Source organism: Mus musculus, chromosome 3 (assembly GCF_000001635.26).
Source record: "Mus musculus strain C57BL/6J chromosome 3, GRCm38.p6 C57BL/6J".
Taxonomy (NCBI): domain Eukaryota; kingdom Metazoa; phylum Chordata; class Mammalia; order Rodentia; family Muridae; genus Mus; species Mus musculus.
Genome location: NC_000069.6, coordinates 36,951,744 through 36,977,098, shown reverse-complemented (window position 1 = coordinate 36,977,098; position 25,355 = coordinate 36,951,744). Strand labels below are relative to the sequence as shown.

Genomic DNA, 25,355 nt, shown 5'->3' with positions numbered 1-25,355 from the left:
TGGACACCGAGATCTCCCAGACACTGGACCACCAACCAGGTAGCATACACCAGCTGATATGAGGCCCCAACACATATACAGAAGAGGATTGCTGGCTCTTGGTTCCGTCAGAGAAGATGCATCTAACCCTCAAGAGATTGGAGGCCCCAGGGAGTCTGGAGGTTTGGTGGGGTAGGTGATGGGGCTATGGGGACATTCTTGTGGAGACAGGGGTACAGGTAGGAGGTATGGAAGTGGAACAGTCAGAGGGTGGACCGGGACTTGATGGCCTGTTTTGGGGCCCCTATCAACCCACTGAGTTGTTTTATCCAACCTTAATAAGAGAGGTGCCTAATCTTACTGCAACTTGACACTCCATGGCTGACTGATATCCATGAAAGGCCTACCCGTTTTTGAAGACAAGAGGAATGAGTGGATGGGGGAGGTAGGGGCTTGGTAGGATTAGAAGGAAAGGAGGGAGGAAAAACTTGTGGTCAAGGTCAAGATGTTAAAAAATTAATTACTTACTTAACTAAAAGAAGAATAGGATAGAGGAAATAGGCTGTGAGGTATTAACAGCTGCCTTTGTTTCTGTAAAACTTGTTTATCAGAAACTTGTTTATGGGAAAGGGATGAAATGTTCTGTTCTATTATTATATAAAGGGAAGAAACAACTGGGGGAAATATAACAATTTTCTTATCCAGTTGTGTATACACAGCTTTCCGATGTCCACATTTAAAACCCTGGTTATCCCCCATACCCCATTCTCCAGCTTACCTTCTATTCATTCAAACTTAAATATATTCCAAATAATTTCACAGTATCTGTCTATATTTTTGCAAACAACAACTTTTCCTAGATTTCATGCTCACTGGTATGAACTACATCAACAGTTCACATTTCACATCTACTTTCTCCTTCTAGTCCTTTAAGACACTGCTACTCATAGATATCTACATGTTTGAATTACTTTCTTTATTCTAAATCCACTGTCTCCCAACTACTCACTTAATAAATTCTTAACACTGTACAAGAGTCTGTAGAATATGATAAAATTTAACTTGTTAAACATATCATGGTCAATTTTTTTTCCTTTCCATTTTTTATTAGGTATTTAGCTCATTTACATTTCCAATGCTATACCAAAAGTCCCCCATACCCACCCACCCCCACTCCCCATAACAAAAATATGATGATGAAACTTTCAATTAATGATAACCTATTGGGTAATTTGCTTCTAAAGGCTCTCCTATTTTGCATGAAAGTCTTTCCAACAAGCAGAGAATAGAGATTTCACTTGAACCTCAGGTACCTACTGCTGAAGGAACCAGTCTCAGGAAACCCAGGCACACTCACCTGTGCATCAGCTAGCTGAACAGCAGGAAACCCTTGGTTTGCTTCTTCTACACCTGCCACATCATCTTGACTAGTACTGTGCTGAGAATGTGTCCCATCCAGAGTATTCTGGTCACTAGATAAGACGGTGTTGAAATCTGAAGCTGACGGGATTGTAGGAAGATTGGGTGCAACTCCTAACAGCAAAATGTTAAGAGTAAATATGAATCATTTAGAAACAAAAAACCAAACAAACGCATATCAAGTCAAATTTAAAAGCAACTACGTTGTAATGCCCTTACCAGACAACAGAGGAAAAACAAAACAAACAAACAAACAAAAAAAAAAAAAACCCAACCCAATAATATGGAATACTAAATATTTACAGATGTGACTAATATAAAATGACATTAAATATTCAGAAAATACCCATGATGTTTATACAGGAATTCAAGCCAGCCAATCCAAAATGTAGAATTTTCCGACTGGAAAATCTTTGAAAAGGAAGTACAGCAGGAAAAGGCCATGGTGTTAACAGAATTACATCCAAGCTTTATATCCTGTCCTTCCAGACAAAGGACCCTTGATAGAGAGGAACTAGTCCACTGAAGTTGTCTTAAAATTTAAACTATAGCCACTCTGAACAACAGTGAAATCAGAACCAAGAACTGTGCGATGCCATCTTTCTATTTTCTTCTGTCAAGAGTCAATGCAGAAACCTAACATGTGGTTAGAATTCAGATCACACCCACACGAGAAACAACCCAGTGGGCAGTCACAAATCAACCACTCTTCTCATTCCATCAGGAAATAACTCATATGGCTTAAACAGCATCGAAAATTCATTTTAGCTGCCTTTATTAATCAGTACCAAAGTCTACTTCAATATTCTTCAATATTTACTAACATGGAAAACTTCAAAAATAGGCAAAGGAAGGTTGATATACTTACACTTGATACAGCCACCACTTTCTTGGGGAACATCTTGCCAAATATTTTTATACATGCATGATCTTTTAAAATTAATAAATGGCCCTAATTTATTTCTCTCCTTAAGGAAAGAAATCTTACTTTTCTATCCCCATAGATCTGATTAAATATTTAAGTAACTACAAAGAGTATATAATTAATAGTTATGATGTCTCAGAGGGAACTAGACAGATTCAAGATATTTTCCTGTATTGTAGGTATATCATGTTGTAACTATACTTAATGTTTTTTAACCTGCCTCCTTTTGTGTTATGAATGTTTAACCAACCACATTAAATGCTTTAAATTCGTTAAATCTTGTATTTGATATTATAATAACACCAAGTCAAAGTTTAATTAGCTTTTTGCTGAAACGGTCCAACTTCATCCTAACAGCTGACCGTCTAGTTATCCTTTGAGGAACAAGGTTTTGCTGTAACTGTATGTACGACTGAAGACGGTTAATATGAAAATGATAACTGTATTACCTGTTGGAAGACTGTTATGTCCTGACTTTGTAACAGGAGATTCCTGTACCACACTTCCACGATTTCCCACAGCATTTGACATCCAATTATAAAAACTCACAGATGATGGCTCAGATAACAAAGGATGTTCAGACAGCATGTCAGTGGCTACTGTATTCCCTGAAAAAAAGTTTATGGTGAATAAGATTATTATATACTATAAAACAGAAAAATGCTACTTGCATACTTTCAGAAAGTTGGATTAAAATGTCTCTCTTTGAAAAAAACTTTAAAGATTCATTTATTCTTATTTTATATATACAGGTGCTTCACCCGAGTTTGCCTGTGTACAAAGTGTATGCCATGCCTGTGGGGGCCAGAGGGGGAATCTGGATCCTCTGGAACTGGAGTTACAGATGGTTGTCAGTAGCTATGATGGTGCTGGGAACTGAACCCAGATCCTCTTCAAGAGCAGCTAGTACTCTTAATTACTAAGCCATCTCTCCATGTATTTTTAAACTCTCATGATATTGGCATGGGGATCCTAAGACATTAGTACAAAATTCATTTTGTTATCACAATAGTGAAGATTCTGCATTCTTTAGACTCAGAATGTGTAGCTTGGCACTAGTCAGCACTAATTTGAAAATAAAAATAAAAGGCATGAAGAGAAATTTACAATTTTGTTCTAAAATATTTTTTCAAAAACAAAGTAAGTAAAAGGTTTAGTCATGCAACCAAAGTATATAATAAACTGGTTTTCTATTTTTCCCACAAAAGAAAATGTAACTGAAAGAAGCATTTTATTTTAAATTGTATGTGTGTGTTTGTATATATGTGAGGAAGTGCAGTTGCTTGTAGTCCAGAGGAGTGTGTTGGATCCACTGGGCTAGGTACCTGTTCTTGTGAGGGAGCTACTTTTCACAGCTGCACTACTTCTCTGAGGAGTGCCTTCCAGAAGGTTGTGCAGGCTTGGGAAGCTTCCAGTCAGATAGCTGAGAAGGCTCTCCTTCCTTGGACTCTCCTTTACCGGCATCCCAGCACGTCCAACATGTACTGGAGAATCAGTAGCAGTGTCCCCACTGGTATAACTCAGAGAATGATATGGGTGAATGCCCTACAAAATGAACACACAGTTGGTTTTTTCTGAAGTAGTGAAACTGACTGCTAATAATTACAACCACCATAATTGTTCCTATTTCTGCTATTCTATCTTTTAATACTCACAGCGATTTTGGCTACTAGGATTATTAAGTCAAATGTAAAAACAATAATTTTTTTATAACTCTGTAATACAATACTAAGGGCAACACATCATATTCAAGTATATTCCTTGAAGTAATTTAACAATGAATCATTAATTTCTACAGCTAAACAAGAGTCATAGAACAGCATCTTAAGCAGAATATAGGAAATAAATGCTGGTTAATATCAGTGGTAGGAGGGTGGGTATCCACGGCACCAGGATGTAAGCAAGTCATGAGGTATTTAAAGAACATGTTTATGGCTATTTAAAGAATAAGAAGTAGCCTGAAGCAATTTCTGTTATGGCTTAATTATGGAATCAGCAAATTGATATCAAAAAACAATTTCCCTATACAACTACTCCATTTAAAACTAAGAATCACTTGTTACATGACTGACAACATCAAAAGGAAGTTATCACTACCAGGTCAGATACAATGGCATTGAACACAATCTCAGCAAACAGGAGGATGAGGCAAGAGCACCACCATGAGTTCAAGGCCAGCATAATCTACCAGTAAATTCTAGGCCAGCCAAGGAGATGCAAGACCTTCACCAAAATAAACAAAAAAAAGAAACATAAAAAACACAGAGCAAATCTAAAGAAGGAAGTATGTCTTTTTATTGGAGGTAGGCATAGACAACCAACAGAAAGGAAACTAGAGGCTTTCTGACTAAGGACAGGAAACTAAGCAAGGACAAGTACACAAGGACTTGAGTGCATTAGACCACTGAAGTTTTAGGACAAAGTGGGAGGTCCATTCACGTTTACATGCTTTCACTTAGATGGGGAAGAGGAAGAAGCCTTTCACTATAGGAAGAAAGAGAACTTTTAACATACTACACATGTGTTATGCACATTTCATATCTTATCCCTGATATGTTCTTTGTATAGATGATTAAGTTTATTTCACAAAAGAAAAATCAGTTTTATAAATAACCAAGCAAGAAAAGTCAGACGTTTTAATCCATATGCCTTACTTCCACTCCACAATTCTTGATATTAGACTATCTTTGCTCACTGGTTTTGACTGTCACCGGTCTTGACACAGCCAAGAGTCACTGGGGAGACAGTCTAATGTGGAACTGTCAATACTGAATTAGCCTATGGCCATGTCTTTGGAAGATTGTTTTAACTGCTTACAGATGTGGGTACCACTCCCTGGGAAAGGGGTCCTGCACAGTATAAAAGAGGACACAGCTGAGAGCAAATAGTCTCCTTTGACTATCAATATGATATGACTAGCTACTTGAGTTCCTAACTTGACTTTCCATAAATGATGAGCTATATAACATGATAAAACCTGTGCTTCCCTGTGCTGCTTTATGAGTATCTGTCATAGCAACAAAAACGAAACTAGAATGTTCACACTTCTAGCACTTAATAACACTTAGTACCATTTATTTATATAAATACTTACCCTATTCTATCCTTTAAACTCACAGTGCTTTTTGTCTACTAGGATTGTTGGGTATCAAATGTAAAAAAAAAAAATTATAAAGCCAAAATACAATACTAAGACGAAAAACTAAAATACACTTTAATTTGAAAGGCATTATGTACACAAAATAAAAACGTTAAAAGCATAAGAAACTTCAATAGGAAGTCCTATGTTCTAATCTTCTAGATCATTTTCCCCAAGAATTTTCTAGTTTCTCATATTCCTATATTATTTGTGTTATAAAAGCAAACACAGTGGTGGTTTGAATGTGAATGGCCCCCAATAAGCTCCTATGTTTGGATGCTTGTTCCTGCAGTTGGTGGAACTGTTTGTGAAAAATTAAGAGGTGTGGACTTGTTGGAGGAGGTGTGGCTTTGAGGTTTCAAAAGCTATAACATTCCCAGTAATATCTCTTCTTTCTGCCTCCTGATTGTCTTGACAAGTAAGCTCTCAGCTACTACTCCATTGCCACGCCTACCTGTCTGCTCCCATGCTTACCACAATGATGGCACAAATATAATCACCCGAAATTCTATGGAAGCTTCCATTTAAATTTTGTTTAATAAGTTGCCTTGGTCAAGGTGTTTCTACACAACAGTAGAAACATAACACAAACACCCCTATATTTTGCTATTAACTCAATCCATGTAACTCCAGTGGCATCTATAGTCTCACATAAACCAACCCCTTTTTGGAAAGACTATATAGTAGTTAATTATAACAGTGTACATAATTTATTGGCCCTGTAATGTTTAATTCTTTTATGTCACATCCACTATTTTTTTCAAGAAAGCTCTAGAATCTATCTGATCATTTACAGTTCCTTCCAGAATGAAAGTCCTTGACATGTAAATGTTTTCACTTATACTTTAGGGCCACACTGATCCTTCAAAACCATGTAAACTTCTTATGTAACAGTTTCCTCCTAGATTGAAACTTTCCATTCCTACTGCTGTACATAACCCCAATAAAACTCACTGGTTCACCAAGTTGAATTCTGGCGATATCTATCTATACTTTGGCCTATCAGGAGTTCTATATTTGGGGGTAAGTAGATGAGTGTAGTATCTCTGCAAGAAAAATTCTGTCATACAACAATATTCTAATATTGTATGAGAATGACTGTTTTCTTTTATCTTCATATGTAATATCAAGTTTTGTTACCCTAATCTTATAAAAATAAAAATATCAATTTATTTTATATTTCCTTATGAGAGAATACATCTTCATATTTGTATACATATTTTTCTGTGACATATTTAATAATTTTATCTATTTTTAAAACTTTTCCTTTTTATATTTTATCTTTTTCTTAGTGATTAAAAATGCTTTTGTAGTTGTTTGAGATATATTAGCCCTTTTCATGTGTTTTTGGTTATAATTTTCATTTTGAAATTTCAAATTTTTTAATGATTTATTTATTTTATGTATATGAGTACACTATAGCTGTCCTCAGATACTCCAGAAGAGAGCATCAGATCCCATTATAGATGGTTGTGAGCCACCATGTGGTTGCTGAGAATTGAACTCAGGACCTCTGGAAGAGCAGTCAGTGCTCTTAGCCACTGAGCCATGTATCCAGCCCCCAGAAATTTTAAATTTTAATGTCGAAATTATTCTAAATTCCAGTGTAAGTCTATATGCAGACTTTGAGTGAAAGTAATACTATTAACTCGTATTCAGTTCTTAGAATAGCAAACTAACAACAGCAACAATAAAGCAAAACAATACAAGTGTCAGATAAACTTATCATGTCTTCACTCAGTTATTTCTCACCACAATCTTCCAAAGGAGGATGCTATCAAAGTCCACACCTTATAAATAAAGGAGCTGGTGCATAATTCTGTCAGAAAATGTCCAAGTTACAGGGCAGGATTCTAGTGAGGATACTGCTCCCAATGCTAGTCTACTTACTTGGCTCTGCTTTCCTTCTTTATCAAGAATCCTTTAAACTTGTTAAAACAATGGAGTATAAATTAAGATTATAATTTGTAAAAACTCAACCTAAACTTGTATCAATAATGTGTAGCCTAAACGGCTTCTTACTAGAACTTAAATGACAAGATTATCAACATTTTCAACCCTGAACTTTATTACATGTAAGATTCAATAAGAAAAAAAGGTTTCGGAGATAACTAGAAAAAAAAAACAAAAAAAAGTTTAGTGGTCTTTAAATATTAAGTATTAATGGTACAAATTTAATGGAAATCTATACACTGAAGTTATTAAGCATCATAAAGTTATTAATTCTAACAAACTACTGGAATATTTAGAATAGACATCTAAGATTTTTAACACTGAAATTAAAAAAAAAAAAAAGGTAGGTCAGCTCTTTAAGTTTTAAGCTCTAATCAGTGCTAGCAATGCCATACCTTTATTTTTAATGCAGAGTCACTATGGGTGTGAGTTTTAGAAAGCTTCCTCATTATTTCAGCTCCAGTGACAGGTCCAGAGCTCCCAGGGGGTGGTCGGTTAGCTGTTCCTTCTAGCAGCATTGTATGTTCACTGACTGTGGCTGTAAAGGTTCAAAAGATAAATGAATTATACACATATGACCACATATTTATCTTAAACATCACCAACATTCTTGTCTGTAAAATTACTATACATTTTCATAATCTAAACAGATGTACAATGTTTATGATTTTTAATTTTTTGTTTCCTTACTATCCAACCTGAGTATGAGTTTACACTAGCCATGTAACTGATAGTGGCCAACAACCAATTCAGTCACCTTCTAGAATATTCAGAGTGTCAGAAATGAACACAGGCACCATTGGTGTTTAGAAGGTGTAGTCACTGAACTAATTCAACCTCTGTGCATAACAAATTCTAGATAATAAGCAATAAAACTCAGGCTATTTCTTATAAACCATTTATTAAAACCATGTTTTTTAATTAAGCTAAATAAGTGTTCTAGAAGCTTTAATTTTAGGAATTTTCTCTTACAGTACTTCTTCCTCAAAGTACTTTTAATTTTTTTTTCAAAGCACTGTAAGACAACTTATCATCATAATACGAAATTAGTCTTTGGCAAAAAGTTAAAGTAAAAACATACATTTATTTTAAAAAAGTATATCTACCTTGTTCAGATGCAACATATCCTATATATACAATTGTATTCTCAGCTCAGGCCTCCAAATTTATTTAAAGTAAAAATATATGTAACAAGTGGTTGTTGCAGGATTTTTCCTGTTCAATCACATTAGGCAGAGTGAGGAGTTGAGGAGACAGAGAGAGAGGTCTCAGGAGGAGAAAGAGAACCAGAATGGAGGCCCAGTGGGAGCCATGTGGCCTTGCAGGGTTGGCGAGTTGGTGGGCAGAGAGACTGAGCAAGTAAGATCACCTGGCACAGGGGCTAGCTCTAGAGAGTATTTGCAGCAGGAGTGCAGGAGCATGGCCTGGTCCTGCTGAGTGTTGGTGGGTTCATTTTTTAAATATTTCCAGAAACAGGTGTGTTGTGGATAGCCTTGGGGCTAATTATATTTGATGTTAATTCCACTCTCTGGTGAAGGGTTGCAACTAGGAATGAGTCAGCACTCAGGTGATTTCCTGTAAACCTGCTTCCCCCCCTTAATTTGTAAAATAAAGAAGAGCTGATAATGGGGCAGATAAAGAGGAGGTGGAGCAGAGGTGGAGAGAAAGAAGGAAAAAATGGAAGAGGGAGAGGATGCAGAGGAGGAGGAGGAAGAAGGAGAAAAGCAGAGCAGAAGCACAAGGCCTGGAGAAACCTCAAGTTCTAAGGGGTCCCATAGATGGGGAAGACGGTAGTATAGTGGTAGATCTGCCCAATCTAGGCGCATAGCATGTATTCATATTAATTGAGTTGTGTTTTCATTGCCAGGGCATATTTGGGTTGGAGATTTACCACGACACAGGTGATAAAAGAAAACTCCTTTAAAAACAGACTAATAAGCAAATACAAATTTTAAAAGGCAGGTTTTTGTTTAAAGTTATTTAAACTATTTGATACATTCATTGGTCTACTGTATCTCACAAAACTAAATTATAAAATTTGTTCAGTAAAAAAATTCCAAAGTCACCGTGAATTTGGATTAATAAAATTCACAACTGCATAGTTCAACTACAACATTTTCAAATTAGGGACAAAAATTATTAAAATTATTGAGTACCATGTGATCAAGTATATAACAGTCAGAATATTTTCCTATTACTAATTTTGTAATAATTACAGGCAAAAGGTCTTGGTTGGTATCTTTTAAAGAGGCATATTATTGATGTGAAGACATTTCTACAAGAACACAGAGTGTTTACACTGAGGAAAGAAAAGCTCCCTGAACAAAAGTTACCTGCATCAAACTCAAATTCTGCACCATCAGCACTAGTATCACTTTGTAGACCACCTCCATTATCCAGGCCAAGTCCCTCTTCATGCTCCTGGTCCACAGTAGCTGGAGGTTTCAGGGGCTGAGCTGGTCTGTGTAAGCTAACTCCTTTAAAGGCAGGTGTTACCACAATGAACTTCATCCACTGCCGTGCCAAAGCAACCAATCCTTTCTTTAAAGTTACCAGTGCAGGAAGACCATCACTCTGTAATAACAATGAAGAACTAACTTTAATCTCAAAATGCCCACTTAGAGATGAAGGAACAAAAATTTAGATCTTTAATTTGTTCAATGTTACCCAGATTTTCAAGTTGACAACAAAACCTGCTACAGCTACGCATATATTGAGAATGTCCCTCAAGGGTTCATGTACTTTAAAAGTTTGGTTCTCAGTGTGGAAATGTTTGAAAGGGAGGGTTATTTTAAGAGGCGATCTAGTGAAGATCGTGGAGGACAGTGGTCTTAAAATTCATTACAGCCATTTTGGCGAGACCTGATTAATCTGTATATGGGCAGTTATTAAAGAGCAAGACCACTACCTTCACAGCCTCTGGCTTCCTGTCTTGGTATGTAGAGCATCCAACCACACGTGGCTAATGCGTTCAAATTCCTCTGTACTAGTTTCTCTGACCACAACTAGGATGGGCATGTCAGGCTCACATAGTGCAACTTTGTGATCAATTCCAGGATAGTACAAAATACTATTTCAGTCTTAGATAAAAACATCTTTGTAAAACCCACTATTTAATATAGATTCTTCACTTGCCTAGTGAAAGGTTTGGACAGCCATTAATAATACTGATACACAGGTGCCTAATTTGGATAAATATTGTTGTGTATGCTCTACTATTTGGAAGCTAGGAGAAATCAAGCAATGTCCTCAAAATTCTAAAACCACAATTACAAATTGATTTTCTATGAGTGGGGATGAATTGTACAATTATGTATGTTCCCTCTGTGATTAATCTCTATTTTATTAAACCATAATGGTTCTAGGGATTACTTCCTGACTTGAAATGTATGCTTTTAGCTTCTAGAATACAACCTTTCAGTTCTAGGTCTTTACTTTCCTTCTGAGCACTCAATTTAGCTTTACACAACCTCTCTAACCTTCTTGAAGTTTGGAACTTTTCAAAATTTCATCTTTGACAATTTCTCATTAAACCTATCAAGCTGAGAAATTTTATCCATGTCGACAGCTTCTATATACAAGCTGTCAGTCAGAGCAAAATGGCATTCACTAACCTGTATTTCTAACCATTTCTCAATATGCCCATCTAGTACTATTTCCACAGAATAGCAGCTTCCTTGAACACTCACCATCGTGGCATCATCAATGATGGAGTAATTTGCTTGGTGCAGGTAGTGGTGGAGAATATTACATAATAAACAAGAAGGATTTTCTTGAAGAAAGCGAGCAACTTTTGTAAGTCTATTGTATTTACTTCTTAGAGGAAAATGTACACTTTTATTCTGAAAACCAAACAAAAAGACTTAGAATTATATGTATAAAAATTTCTATAGTCAAAGATATTTAGTAATTAGGAACTTGTAGTTCTAGTAACTTCCAACAACTACTAATAGTAATGAATAATTTACAGTAACAAAGTATATCTGATACCTTATATGATTAAAAGACATACCTCTAATGCTTCCGTCATTATGCATCCCATAACAGCACAAATTCGCAAGGTTCCCTCAGTCTCTAATTTGTTTAAGGATGACTTGAGTTGATCAATAGGAACCAGCCATGCTCCAACAGCTGGGGTTGCAGTGCTTAAGAGGTTTAGCTGCCTTTAAAACACACACACACACACACACAGACACAGACACACACACACACACACACACACACACACACACACACACACACACAAACAAACAAGTGTTAAGATTAAACTTTATATATCTAGCACTAAATGCTACTTTATCCTGACAATATTTTTCCCTTTTGGTCACTGACAAATTATCAACATCTAAATAAAAAATTAATACTTGGAAATGAATTAGCGGGAAACTTGTTTGAAGTGAAATATAAAACAAAAGTCTAAGGCAGCAAGCTGAGCAAATACAGCCAAAATCCTAGGAAAGAAATTGGGCTAAATAGAGAAATATAGTATCTATAGAAAATATTCAATGAGAAAGATAGTAAGAATAGCCATTCTATCACTCATATGGTATTAGATATGCCAGAAAAATAATTCAGGAAGTACTCAGAACAGAACGGTAAGCTGTCTGAAACATGGAGGAACTGTCAATGGACAAAATTACACTTTGAAATTTCTTACCTAGAAAATGCATGTGCAGGAGATCTCACATTGGTGGGAGCTGCAAAACTAAACCAAATCTCTTTAATAGTCAACTTCATGCTACATGAATCTGGAGGTGGTGGCATTAGAGGTAGATCTTTTTTCAAATCATCAGATTCAACTCCTTCATCCTATATAAAAAAGCCAAAACCAATATTGATCCTCCAGAACCAGTCAGACAGACTTATTAGCACTTTAAGCACAAAACCTTTTCATTCATCAGGCTTAGCAGACTGCTCCTTACATAGAACCTTGACCTGTGGATGTTGCTTAAAATAGCTATAGAGGTTTGCATTCCCACAAGCAATGTAGGAGTGTTTCTCCTATTCCACATCCTCACCAGCATGTGATGTCACTTGAACTGTTTTATACTATCCATCTGACTGAAATGAGACAGAATCTCAAGAGTTACTTTGATTTGTATTTCCCTGATGATTAAGGACTTTGAATATTTCTTTATGTGCTTTTCAGCCATTAGAGATTCCTCTGTTGAGAATTCTGTTTAGCTCTGTACCCCATTTTTAATTGGGTTATTTGGTTTTTTGTAGTCTAACTTCTTGATTTCTTTGTATCTATTGGATATTAGTCCTCTGAATGGATGAAGGGTTGGTGAATATCTTTTCCCATTGTGTAGATTGCCATTTTGTCCTATTGATGATGTCCTTAGCCTTACACAAGTTTTTCAGATGCATTGTTTCTGTTTTAAAAGAGAAAACTTTGCTATGTTGCCTAGACTAGTATTGACCTCCTGGGCTTTTAAGAGATCCCCCTGTTTTAGCATCCTGATTATCTAACACTACAGGTTTAGCTTTTGGTTTTTTCAAAGTAAAGTATTTGGAGTCCAGTAAGATGGCTCAGCAAGGAAAGGTATTTACTGCCTTGCTGCCAAACCTAATGACTTAGATTAATAGAGACTCACAGAGACTGAACCACCAACCAAAGAGAGTGCCGGGGCTAGTCCTAGGCCCTCTACATATATGAAGCAGATGTACAGCTTGGTCTTCATGTGGGTCCCTTAACAATTAGAACAGAGGCTGTCTCTAATTCTGTTGCCTGCCACTGGATCCCCTCCCCCTAGTCTAACTGCCTGGTGGGAGAAGATGCACTTAGTTCCGCTGGAACTTGATTTCCCAGGGCAGAGAGGTAGACAAGAAGGACTTCTCCTTCTCTGAGGAGAAGGAAAAGGGATGATGGGGGGAAGGACTTATGAAGATGGGGCTGGGAGGAGAGGAGGTAATGGGGCTATGATCAGGATGTTAAGTGGATAAACAAATTAATGAGAAAAAAAAAAACAGAACCAAAACAAACCAGCAACAACAAAACCAATCAATATAGCTGGAGAGGTAGAGCTAGTTCTCGCACAGCATGTTGTAAGGTCCTGAGTTTAATCCTCAGTATCATAAAACATAATAAATAAATTTGAAACATTGATTTCTCAAGAAGCTATAGGCCAAGAACTTAGATATATAAAGATGTAGAATTTGACTTTTGAAAAAAAGAGGGAGACTAATACATTATTACTGCAGCAACATTCATGGTCAAGCAAGTGACTGCAAGCTGACTTGTCTCTGGGGCCATGGCACATTTAATGTCATGATTCATAAATTTTGTAAAAGAGGCACAGGAAAGTATCACTATATAATGAAAATATCAGAGAGTGAAGGAAATTAGTGTCATGAATATAACTTCCAGGGAATACCCATGTTTGAGGAAAAACAATTGGGTAAAAAAAAAGGAAAAAAAAATAACACAGAGCCTGGATAAATTGTTACAAAATCCAAGGAGCAAAAGATCTGGGAGAAAGGCTCTTATAATTCTGTAATGTGAGGCCAGAGAGCAATTCCCAGCCCCAACATGGTGGAGATCCAGCAACCTCTTTTCGTCTCAGTTGGCATGAAGCAGATACATGATGTACAGAAGCAAATGCAGGTAAAACACTCCTCCACGTAAAATAAAAATAAATCTTTAAGAAATATTCTGTAGTTTTTCAAAAGGTAAGGAAGAATACTAAAATAATTGTTTAGTGCATAGCCACATATGTCTTAATTCCCTTCATTAAAATTCTAATGGAACCCTCCAAACACTTTTAAAGAATAATGAAACTGATTAACTTAAAATTTTATTTATGATTATTATGGGATATGTGAACATGATGTGTAAGTGTGGTTGTAAGAGTACCATGGGGTATATATGGGGATCAGAGAAGACCTTTGTGGAGTCAGTTTTCTCCTACTACTATTACAAGGATTCAAGAGATCAAACTCTGGTTGCCAGACTGGACACCTAGCAATTGCTTCTACCTGCTGGGCCATTAGACTATTATGGAAATTGATAAACTCTCCAAATATACACCAAATAAATTCCTAGGGAATGTGGAGATGGCTCAGTGAGTAAAAGCACTTGCCCAGTAAACCTGACAACCTGAGTTTATATCAACAGAAGCCACATTAAAAACAAACAAACAAACAAAAACCATATCAAAATAGCGCTGGAGGGAGCAAGTCTCCCAGGAGTGCGGACAGGCCTGAGAGCACAGGTAAGATTACCACTGCTGCTCAGAGGAACCCACCCAGAACCCTCAGGACACAGGAAGCAAGGGACTGCCTGGGACAGGAGTCGTCGAGTTTCCATCTGCACCCAGAGCTGATCCTGTGCCACAGAGCTACATACACAAATACTGTCAGGAGAGAGCTGGTCTCCCAGGAGTGACACACGCCTGCCAGAACAGGTAAGACCACCACTTTTCTCCAAATTCCTGGCCCAAGAGGGACCCTCACAGATCCACCAGGACACAAGAACCAAGATCAGCTGGGGACAGGATCCTTCTGGTCTCTATCTGCACCCCAGAGCTGACCCTGTACCACAGTTCTCCATACCCTAATTCCTCCAAGAGAGAACTGGTTCCCCCAGGAATACTGACACACAGGCTTGCAGGAAGGACAAGCCAAAGTCAGAGATAGCAAGACCAGCTAACACCACAGATAAACAGATGGTAAAAGGCAAGCACAAGAACATAAGCAACAGAAACCAAGACTACTTGGCATCATCAGAACCCAGTTCAACTGAGGAATACTAAATTTTTGAGAAGCACCTAAAGAAATGTTCAACATCTTTAGCCATCAGGGAAATACAAATCAAAACAACCCTGAGATTCCACCTCACACCAGTTAGAATGGCTAAGATCAAAAACTCAGGTGACAGCAGATGGCGGCAAGGATGTGTAGAAAGAGGAACACTCCTCCATTGTTGGTGGGATTGCAAATTGGTACAACCACTCTCGAAATCAGTTTGGCAGTTCCTCAGAAAATTGGACATAGTACTACCTGAGAACCCAGCTATACCACTCCTAGGCATATACCCAGAAGATTTTCCAACATATAACAAGGACACATGCTCCATTGTGTTCAGAGCATCTTTATTTATAATAGCTAGAAGCTGGAAAGAACCCAGAAGTTCCTCGACAGAGGAATGGATACAGAAAATGTGGTACATTTACACAATGGCGTACTTACTACTCAGTTATTAAAAATGATGAATTTATGAAATTCTTAGGCAAATGGATGGAACTAGAAAATATCATCCTGAGTGAGGTAACCCAATCACAAAGAACACACATGATATGCACTCACTGGTAAGTGTATATTAGCATAGAAGCTCAGAATATCCAAGATACTATTTACATACCACATGAAGCTCAAGAATAGGGAAGACCAAAGTGTAGATACTTTGGTCTTTCTTAGAAGAGGGAACAAAATACCCATGGGAGGAGTTACAAAGACAAAGTATAGAGCAGAGACTGAAGGAAAGGCCTGGGGATCCAACCCATATATAGTCACCAAACTGAGACACTTTTGAGGATGCCAACAAGTGCTTGCTGACAGAAGCCTGTTATACCTGTCTCCGGAGAGGCTTTACCAGTGCCTGACAAATACAGAGGTGGATGCTCTCAGCCAACCATCGGACTGAGCACAGGATCCCTAATGGAGGAATTAGAAAAAGGACCCAAGCAGCTAAAGGCATTTACAGCCCCATAGGAGGAACAACAGTATGAACTAACCAGTACCACCAGAGATCCCAGGGACTAAACCACCAACCAAAGAGTACACATGGAGGGACCCATGGATCCAGCTGCATATGTAGAAGAGGATGGCCTTGTTGGACATCAATGGGAGGAGAGGCCATTGGTCCTGTGAAGGCTTGATGCCCCAGTGTAGGGGAATACCAGGGCCAGGAAGTGGGAGTGAGTAGGTTGGTGAGCAGGGGAAGTGGGAGGAGATAGGAGGTTTTCAGAGGGGAAACCAGGAAAGGGGACAACATTTGAAATGTAAATTAGAAAAAAATCTATCAAAAAAATAATAAAAGTGTAAAAAAAATTAAAAATAAAAACCCGAAACCAAACCCAACCCAACCCAAACCAAATCACCCACAAAACATGAGTCTGTATTTCAGTGTGTACCTACAAGGAAATGGGAGGTAGTAACAGAAGATCTCCAATGTTCAAAGACCAGCCAACTTGGTTTATATGGCATTAGAGGAACCTGTCTCAAGGTTAGGGTAAGGGCTTACAGCCACATGTAAGGTATGGCATACTCCATACCCACATACACATCTGTCTCTCATACAGAGAAATAAAAATAAATAACCCCCAGAAAATGGAGTCCAGAGGTAAGTATAATCATGAGCACTAGGTACCCACAATTTATTTCTTAATGAAAGGGTGCTCACTTATGCTTTTATTGTTTACTCTCAGGAGTTTATGTGCAGATGTGCATACATTCACTAAATTTTTGATTGTTTGTCCAAGGTCACCAAAAAGTTAGTGGCCCAACTTTTCAACAATACACAATTTTAAATAAATTTGCTGTTACCGTATTCATCACAATTAAATTCTACCATAATAAAATAATAAATGAATAGCCGGGCGTGGTGGCGCACGCCTTTGATCCCAGCACTCGGGAGGCAGAGGCAGGCGGATTTCTGAGTTCGAGGCCAGCCTGGTCTACAGAGTGAGTTCCAGGACAGCCAGGGCTACACAGAGAAACCCTGACTCAAAAAAAAAAAAAGTATTATTTAAAATGATATCTAAAATAAGCAGATATTTATAAAAACATTTACAATTTATATAAAATATTACCTATAAGCATAAAATGACTTCTAAAATTAACTAATCACACCCTACCTTTCTTAAATTCTATAAATTCATTTATTTAGCCAATGTTTACTATGTGTATAACATATGCAGAATATTATGCTAACTAGTATAATGGGCAGAAATGTGCACCATTAGTATATATTCTTATACCCATTCAGGAACTATACTGTAATCATACTATAGTCAACAAAATGTTACAACTCTAAAACAGGAAATGACAAGGAAATATGCTCTAGAAATTGATTTTAAATTGAGTATATAGTTCTCTATTTCCAAACTAGTAGTATCATTAGAAAATCACCAACTTGCTCATCTGACACTGAGTTTCCATTTATGTCAGAGGAAGGACTGGTTCGGTCACACGGTAGGTTATCATCAGAGACATCAGTATTGTAGCCACTGCCAGTAGGAGAATCAGAAGAATTATTGGATGTCAGCACTCCACCCCTTTCTGTGACACTATTTTTACCCATAATTCCAAAACTGTTATATAAAACTGCACCAGATTGTCTTCCTCCTATAAAAATAAAGGGAGCCACTTGTTAGGAAAAAAAGTAGATGTGTTTCACTGTTATACTCTAAAATATCTGTATAGAACTTCATCAAGATCATGTTCTTCCTCACTAGGCTTTGCCTTTATCTAAGAGAGTTATGTATGACTTTGCAGGTAAAAGGTGTGGAGACAGAGCTACTAGTATTTTAAGTTACTGTATCATGTAAGATTAAGCCTGAAAGTCTTACAACTATTCAACTTTCCTGCTTTAAAGTATTACTCATAACCAGATCAGACTTTCCTTCCTCCCCTTGTCTTATATAAGAAACAAGTATAAATCAGTAGTTTTCATTAAAGGAAGAATTCACATGAAATGTTTACTTCTTATATGGCAAGGCTCTACTCTAAAAAAAGTAAAAACTGTTAAATACACTTAAATCCCCACCAAAGCAGAACTCAGGAGTTAAAAGTTTACCTTTTATAGTTAAATTTTCAAGTCCACATTCAAACATTATCCAGCCCCATTTTTCTTGGCTGGGACCTATCCGTGTTACATCTGGGATAGCTTGTTGATCTGTCTCATCTACAAAAGTAAATTCATCTAATTCTTCAAGAGTAAATAAAACTTTGGACTTTTCAAAGGGAATGGCAGTGATGGCACAGGTCCCAATGTCTATTATTGAGAGAACACAATGAAAATCCTTTTAAGAAAAAAACCAAAAATCAGACATTAATATATGAGTTGTATTAAAAAGGCATCTTGGTATTCTGAAAAGGCAGAAAAATAAATAAAATATGTAAAGAAAATAATGCTACCTCCAATGTAGTAAGACGATTCTAGAGTTAACAATGAATTTATCAATTCCTTTTTGAAAGATTAAAGAATTCTGTCAACAAACGTCTAAATAATACAGCCTTCTGGCAAAGTATTTCAAAAAGCTTTCATCATTTCCAAAATAAAATTATTTTAATTATGTGGCCTCAGGGAAAACATTATTTCCTAGAAAAAGTATTAACTTTTACTGAAAGACAGCTTAACATTGAAATTTTTTATAACTGAAATTTATTAGACATTGTCATGAATCCACTGCTTACTCATACAATGCAGTAAAATGAACCTCCATTTTCTGAAATCATTCTGATTACTTAATTATTTGCATTTCTCTTTAAATCTCTTGAACTTAGTTTTAAGTGTGGGTATAAGGTGAGAAATGTGTTTAAGTTTGTAAGCAGTCTACTCCCATATGAAGGCATACACAATAGAAAGCCCAGAGTACTGCACTCAGAAAACTGATCTCGTCTCCCTGTGGCTATCAAATGCCATGAAACTGAGAATCTCAAACATAAGTATAAACAAAAAATCTACATGTGTCCTGCATTTTTATGCAAATATACTATGGGAATTCATAGGGACTTTTGTTTGTAATGAGCTTTTATTCCAGCTGGTAGGTTTCAAGTTATATAATGTTATGCTTATGATCTAATAAATAAGTGCAAACTGGTCACCACTACAATCTACAGACCTTTTACAACTCAAACCACTGTTCTTTGCCTCAGTTTTAAGACTACAGTTTGCGGGTAATTATAAAAATTAATTTTCCTTTGTTAAAGCCTCAAGTCCGATGCTGTGGTATTATACAAAGAGGTAAAATAAGCATGTGCTGAATGACAACAACTTGACACAAGCTAAAGTCACCTGACAAGAGAGAACCTATTAAGAAAATGCTCCCACAAGACTGTGCTGTAGGCAAACCATGAAGAGCAAGCTATTAAGCAGCACTCCTCCATGGCTTCTACATTAGCTCCTACCTCCAGGTTCCTGCCTTGCTTAAGTTCCTGTCCGGGCTTCCTTGGTGATGAACTATGATGTGAAGTATAAGCCAAATAAACCCTTTCTTCCCTAAATTTGCTTTTTGGTCATGGTATTTCATTGAGGCAACAGAAACTCTAAGACAAACACTGAGATAGCCACAGCAGTTAGAATGACCTAGAACACAGATAGTCCTAAAACTTACTTTCCATTTTGCACAGAACCTAATATAGAATAGTTAAATACCATGAGTACACCATACGAAGAAGTGCTTTTCTCTTCCTGATAGTATCAAATTGCAGCAATGTTCAAAGGAAAATGTCCTCTTTTGGAAAATTTCACATTTACAAATGACAAAGAAACAAAATGTCTGAAGTTTACCTGTAGTGTCAAGACCTCTAAGTTGCCCATGGACTCGATGGATATTTAACTTGGCAGCAATCTCTTTGCCTTTCTCTGCTCCAGCATTTGACCTAAGAGACCCAGATGACTGAGGCTGCATCTTGCTGGCATGAACGTATCTATCAAAATTTGATGTTTTACCAGCATCTACATTATTTGCAGTCTCTTCAACCACACCTCTTAATGGAAACAGAAAATGTACAAAATGGTTAACATTTAAATGTCATCCAATAAAAACATTTCACTACATTGTTTAAAATGAAACTAAACCAGTATCAGTAATATTGCCCAAGTGTTTCTATAAAATAATTATGAATAATTAGGATAGAACAAGACTTTTCACTTCCAACAATCATTGCTCAAATTAATAAGATCTTTTCACCTGTTCATACGAACTTGTGTAGCAATTCTGTCAAAGCACAAAGCCACCAGGGACACATGAGTCACACTTCTACTAGGAACTGTGGCTGGAGACTCCTCCACTGAAGCTTGCAACAAGCATAAGTTAACCTAACACACAAATGACACAGATTTCAGAATTGTAAAGTTAAAAAGTGTCTTTTATACCTAGATCACAAATACAAACAAACCAATAATAATAGTATATAGATCTGAGAGTAATGAAGACAAAAGTTGTTAAGTTTTCAAAACAGCTGTGATTCCTGTCAAGATATGCTCACTAGTACAATAGTGGCAAAAATGTTATGTTGTCTAGTAATCAATACTTTCTGACTAGATTTAAGGCCTAATCAGGACAATTCATGCTTGGAATTGTTAACTGGGCCAAGAACTGATGGCTTGATAGGTCACACTCGGAAGAAAACCTACTAATATTGTTCTGCTACATAGACATAGTATTAAGTTTTTTCCTAAGTATGTCTTTATACTCATCCATTAATGATTCTCCCAACACTCAAGAAGTTGTTCTCTATCTTTCTCTCTCTTTTATTAGTTGAAAATTTTGATTGTATTCGTTCTCTTCCCCAACTATTCCCAGATCCATCCCTTCCTGTCCTACCCACCCAGTTTTGTGTCTTAAAAAAAAGAAAAAAAAAAATCTTGAGCCAGGCGTGGTGACACACACCTTTAATCCCAGCACTCAGGAGGCAGAGGCAAGTGGATTTCTGAGTTCCAGGCCAGCCTGCTCTACAGAGTGAGTTCCAGGACAGCCAGGGCTATACAGAGAAACCCTGTCTTGAAAAACCAAAAGAAAAAAAAACCAAAACCCTTCAAGACCAATTTGTGCTGCACACAATACTTATGGATGTGTGTTCCCCCACCAGAGCATGATCAACTACACTTTAAAAGAAAAATACAGAGACATTTCTTTTTTTCTTTTGAGATGTTCCTTTTTAAAGTTGATGGCAATTAATTAAAAAGATTACAACTTAACATATACAGGATAAGAGTACTCATTCAGAAACAGAACATCTGCATCACACCCCCATTCCCAAGTCTCAGATATGAATGAGAAAGAGACCAGGAAAGATCTTAAGAGCCAAAGATGGTGAGTAACTGCTGTGAAACTATGTCTTCTAGATATGACAAGGCATTATATACAACTGTACAAGACTCACACAAGATCATGCTGACCCTAGCATTTAGATACTGGCAGGTAGGTACTCTGCACACTACTGGAGAAAAGCAATCATCAATACTGAAAACCCCGAAACCCTCAACAGTGACATGCCTGTAGGATAAATTGGTGCAATTGTTATGGGAGTAACCAAACACTTTCTGAATAAATTTAAAGCCCACTCTGCAAGACGGAATCCATACCTGACAATGTGAAAGGGGCCAAGAACCTAAAACTACATAGATGAAGGGACTATGGGGAAAAGCCTTCTAGTATTATTCTGCTAAATGAACACAGAAATAAAATGGTTCCAAATGACATACTGCTACACCCATAGATCAGAGCTTCACTTCAGCCTCATCAGAGAAACTTCTCCTTATAGTAGATGGTAATTAACACAGAAACTCTCAAGTGGACAATTTGGAGCTCTAGGTCCTAAGTGGGATGTCTTCAATGATCGCTTCCCCTCAAAGATCAAGGTTCTGTACCAGGCAGAGATGACAGTGTCTCCAAGGAAATAGTCTTTCAGCAGGACTGATACACATACGAGTTCAGAGACAGTAAGCAGCATGAACAAGAAGATCCACACAAGTTAACGCCAGGTGAATCCAGAAGCTATCTGCCACTTATATCCACTGGCAAAAGAAAAACTGGTTTCCTCCAATGGAGTTTCACTGGGTATATTAACCACATTTTAGGGCAGGCCCCATTCCAAGAAGTAGTTGGCCAACACAAAAATAAACTGAGTTGTATCTTTGTAGACTCCCCCCTCCCCAATTTGCTTTATTTGGGTTTTGGGGGTATTTTGCTTTTTGGTCTTGTTTGTTTAGTTTTGTTTTTGTTGTCTTTTTTGGTCTTGTTTATTTTGTTTTTTTGTGTTTCTGTTTTGCTTATTTTAAAGAGAGAGGAAAAAAAGAGCATAAAGTTGAGTAGGTAAGGAGGAGGGTAGCAATCTGAAATGAACTGGGGAAGGGAAAAACATGATCAAAATATATTTTATGAAGAAGTTTTTTCAATAAAAAAATTATACTTAAAAAAAAATCAAGTTAGCCAAACTATCAGCAAAAGTAGGGGCTGTCAGAGGAGCTCTAGTCAACTGATGGCTACCAGGGGAGAGACTCAGTTTCCTCAGGAATGTAGTCCCTGATGTGATGTGCACATCCTAAGAGACTACGTGTTGACTCCAAGGCTTTAGAGAAAGAGCAGACATAAAATTGGGAGAGGAAAGTGGTAGAGGTGGCTCGGGAGGAGTTCAGGGAGAGGGGAAAGTGGTAGAGGTGGATATGTAGGAGTTCAGGGGGAGGGAACTGGGAGGACTTGATCAAAACACACTATATGAATGCATAAAATTCTCAAACAAAAGAACACAGTTAAATTTTTACTAGATGAATATGGAACATTTTACTAAATACTTAGTAGTAGTCTGCTAAATTAAATTAATTAAATCAAAAGATCATCAAGAGAACGGAGAATATCTTTTGATACTGCAAACTGTTTCACTAAACATTCCCTTTGTTAAATGTAAAAGGCAAAACAACTAAATATGCCCACTTACATCAAGAAAATATTTCTGAAAAGCTTAACTTTACCTTTGGTATGCTCACATTAGCCTGTAGTCCTTTAATTGTCACATTATCTTGCTTCGTTGTGACATTTGTCTGAATTTGTCCCTGGTTAGTTGTTCCTATCATAGGATGCTCAGTTTTTGTTCCTCGAATATCCTGCTTGGGGGATAACTAAAGCATTGAACAAAATTAATTCCCATGCATTTCACAAGTTCTACATCATCCACAACATATATATTCATTGTGTTAACACTCCCCAGACCAAGATGACATAACTATCCTAATACTCGGTCATAAATTCAGGCAAAAGCTGGCAAATAGGCCAGCTTACCAGACTGAAAAAAAAGTACTATGTACTAAAATGAAAAACATTCACAGATAAACAAAATGATAATTGTATATTTTTATAATAGGTTATTGTTATTATTATTATTATTATTGGTGGTAGTAATAGTAAAACTGAACTCCACAGTCTTGAAGGCTGACTTGGTTTCTGATAACTGGCTCCTTATTGGCTGGAAATAGCTCAATTTTCCCTTATTCATACCATTCTACCTGAAATACCTGAATGTATTTCAGGTATTTCACATGAAAGGATAACACAGAATGAATAATAATGACTAGTTTACCAGAAATAACTCAGGCTCAATTTTATCTCTATCCTAGTTCTTAATCTAAATACACTACAGATACATTTTAAAAATCAAAAGAGAATCATCAAAAGACCACCAGTGTGTGATCCTCATTAGGCAGTTCACAACTATCCACAGCTCTAGCTCCAGAGAATCTAATACCCTCTACTGGTTTTGACAGGCATCTGTAATCATGTGCACACAACTACACACACACACACACACACACACACACACACACACACACACACACACTCTTAATATAAATCTTAAATTTTTTTTTCATCATTTAAGGACAAGGTTTGCTAGAAAGGCTAGTTCTACCCATTGAAGGAGTTACAGAGACAAAGTCTGGAGCTGAGATGAAAGGATGGACCATCTAGAGACTACCATATCCGGGGATCCATCCCATAATCAGCTTCCAAACGCTGACACCATTGCATACACTAGCAAGATTTTGCTGAAAGGACACTGATATAGCTCTCTCTTGTGAGACTATGCCGGGGCCTGGCAAGCACAGAAGTGGATGCTCACAGTCAGCTATTGGATGGATCACAGGGCCCCCAATGGAGGAGCTAGAGAAAGTACTCAAGGAGCTAAAGGGATCTGCAACCCTATAGGTGGAACAACATTATGAACTAACCAATACAGCCCCCCCCAACCCACAGCTCATGTCTCTAGCTGCATATGAATCAGAAGATGGCCTAGTCGGCCATCAGTGGAAAGAGAGGCCCATTGGTCTTGCAAACTTTATATGCCTCAGTACAGGAGAACGCCAGGGCCAAGAAGTGGGAGTGGGTGGGTAGGGGAGTGGGTGGGGGAGCGTGTGGGGGACTTTTGGGATAGCATTGGAAATGTAAATGAAATAAATACCCAATTTAAAAAAAAAAAAAAGAAAGGCTAGTTCTAAGCTACTTTCAAAACAAAAGAATAAAAAGAAAGCTGTGATTTTTAATTAGTGCTACTAATCCACGGTAGTTATTATTATGAAGCCAATGGCTTTTAGAACATATCAGATGGATTCCAATTTAACTTAGTGATAAGATTTTGATATATTTAAGTTTTTCAAGTTTAGATATTCCAACACATGGGGAAGACTCAACTTGCTATACCAACTGAATCAAAAAGACTTCTTACATTTTCTGAGAAGGTAGTCTTGCTATTTTGCACAGCTTCTCTAAGGACTTTAGTATGAAGATCATCTACAATCGCAGCTGGGTGTCGAGTACTCACACGGTGAACCATAGCTTCAATATATCTGATGAAAGAAAAAGAAAAAAATTAAAATTTTATTTAATATTATGATTTATTTTACCAAACAATCATTGAAACTTACCATTGAATATTCACAATTTTTCAATACCAAAAAGCAAAATCCTAAATTACATCTTTAGAAATTCTACAGGAAAAAACATTTCTGAAATTTTAGCCCTGCCTTGACCCCCAAAATCTCAGATTAGGCAGGAACATTTGCACCTACCACAAATAATGTTCAACAATTTCTACAGACTTGCACCTTAAATGTATATCCAAACTTTATTTTTTATATTTTTACCCTATACATAAAAACTTTAGGATTGTACATTCTAACAAGGTACCATGTAGGTAATATGAATGTTATTTATTTAAAGT

At 37.0% G+C, this 25,355-nt stretch overlaps 1 protein-coding gene across 17 annotated transcripts in view; it reads right to left on the bottom strand.

Moving 5' to 3' along the window:
• The window catches only part of 4932438A13Rik (RIKEN cDNA 4932438A13 gene), a 189,971-nt gene that overhangs the window by 75,935 nt on the left and 88,681 nt on the right, over positions 1 to 25,355 (bottom strand). For all 17 annotated transcript variants that reach the window (XR_001783681.2, XM_006535446.4, XM_017319536.2 and 14 more), the window contains exons 32-45: positions 24,861 to 24,981; positions 23,116 to 23,262; positions 20,333 to 20,460; positions 19,930 to 20,129; positions 18,214 to 18,411; positions 17,551 to 17,762; positions 12,073 to 12,224; positions 11,428 to 11,578; positions 11,105 to 11,257; positions 9,749 to 9,989; positions 7,811 to 7,953; positions 3,649 to 3,868; positions 2,773 to 2,931; positions 1,337 to 1,512 (exon numbers count right to left, since the gene is read on the bottom strand). Coding sequence is in view for 16 of the 17 variants with exons in the window: in XM_006535446.4 (XP_006535509.1) it covers positions 1,337 to 1,512; positions 2,773 to 2,931; positions 3,649 to 3,868; positions 7,811 to 7,953; positions 9,749 to 9,989; positions 11,105 to 11,257; positions 11,428 to 11,578; positions 12,073 to 12,224; positions 17,551 to 17,762; positions 18,214 to 18,411; positions 19,930 to 20,129; positions 20,333 to 20,460; positions 23,116 to 23,262; positions 24,861 to 24,981 (2,401 nt within the window). In the remaining variant the exon portion in view is untranslated. The remainder of the gene's footprint in view (positions 1 to 1,336; positions 1,513 to 2,772; positions 2,932 to 3,648; positions 3,869 to 7,810; positions 7,954 to 9,748; positions 9,990 to 11,104; positions 11,258 to 11,427; positions 11,579 to 12,072; positions 12,225 to 17,550; positions 17,763 to 18,213; positions 18,412 to 19,929; positions 20,130 to 20,332; positions 20,461 to 23,115; positions 23,263 to 24,860; positions 24,982 to 25,355) is intronic.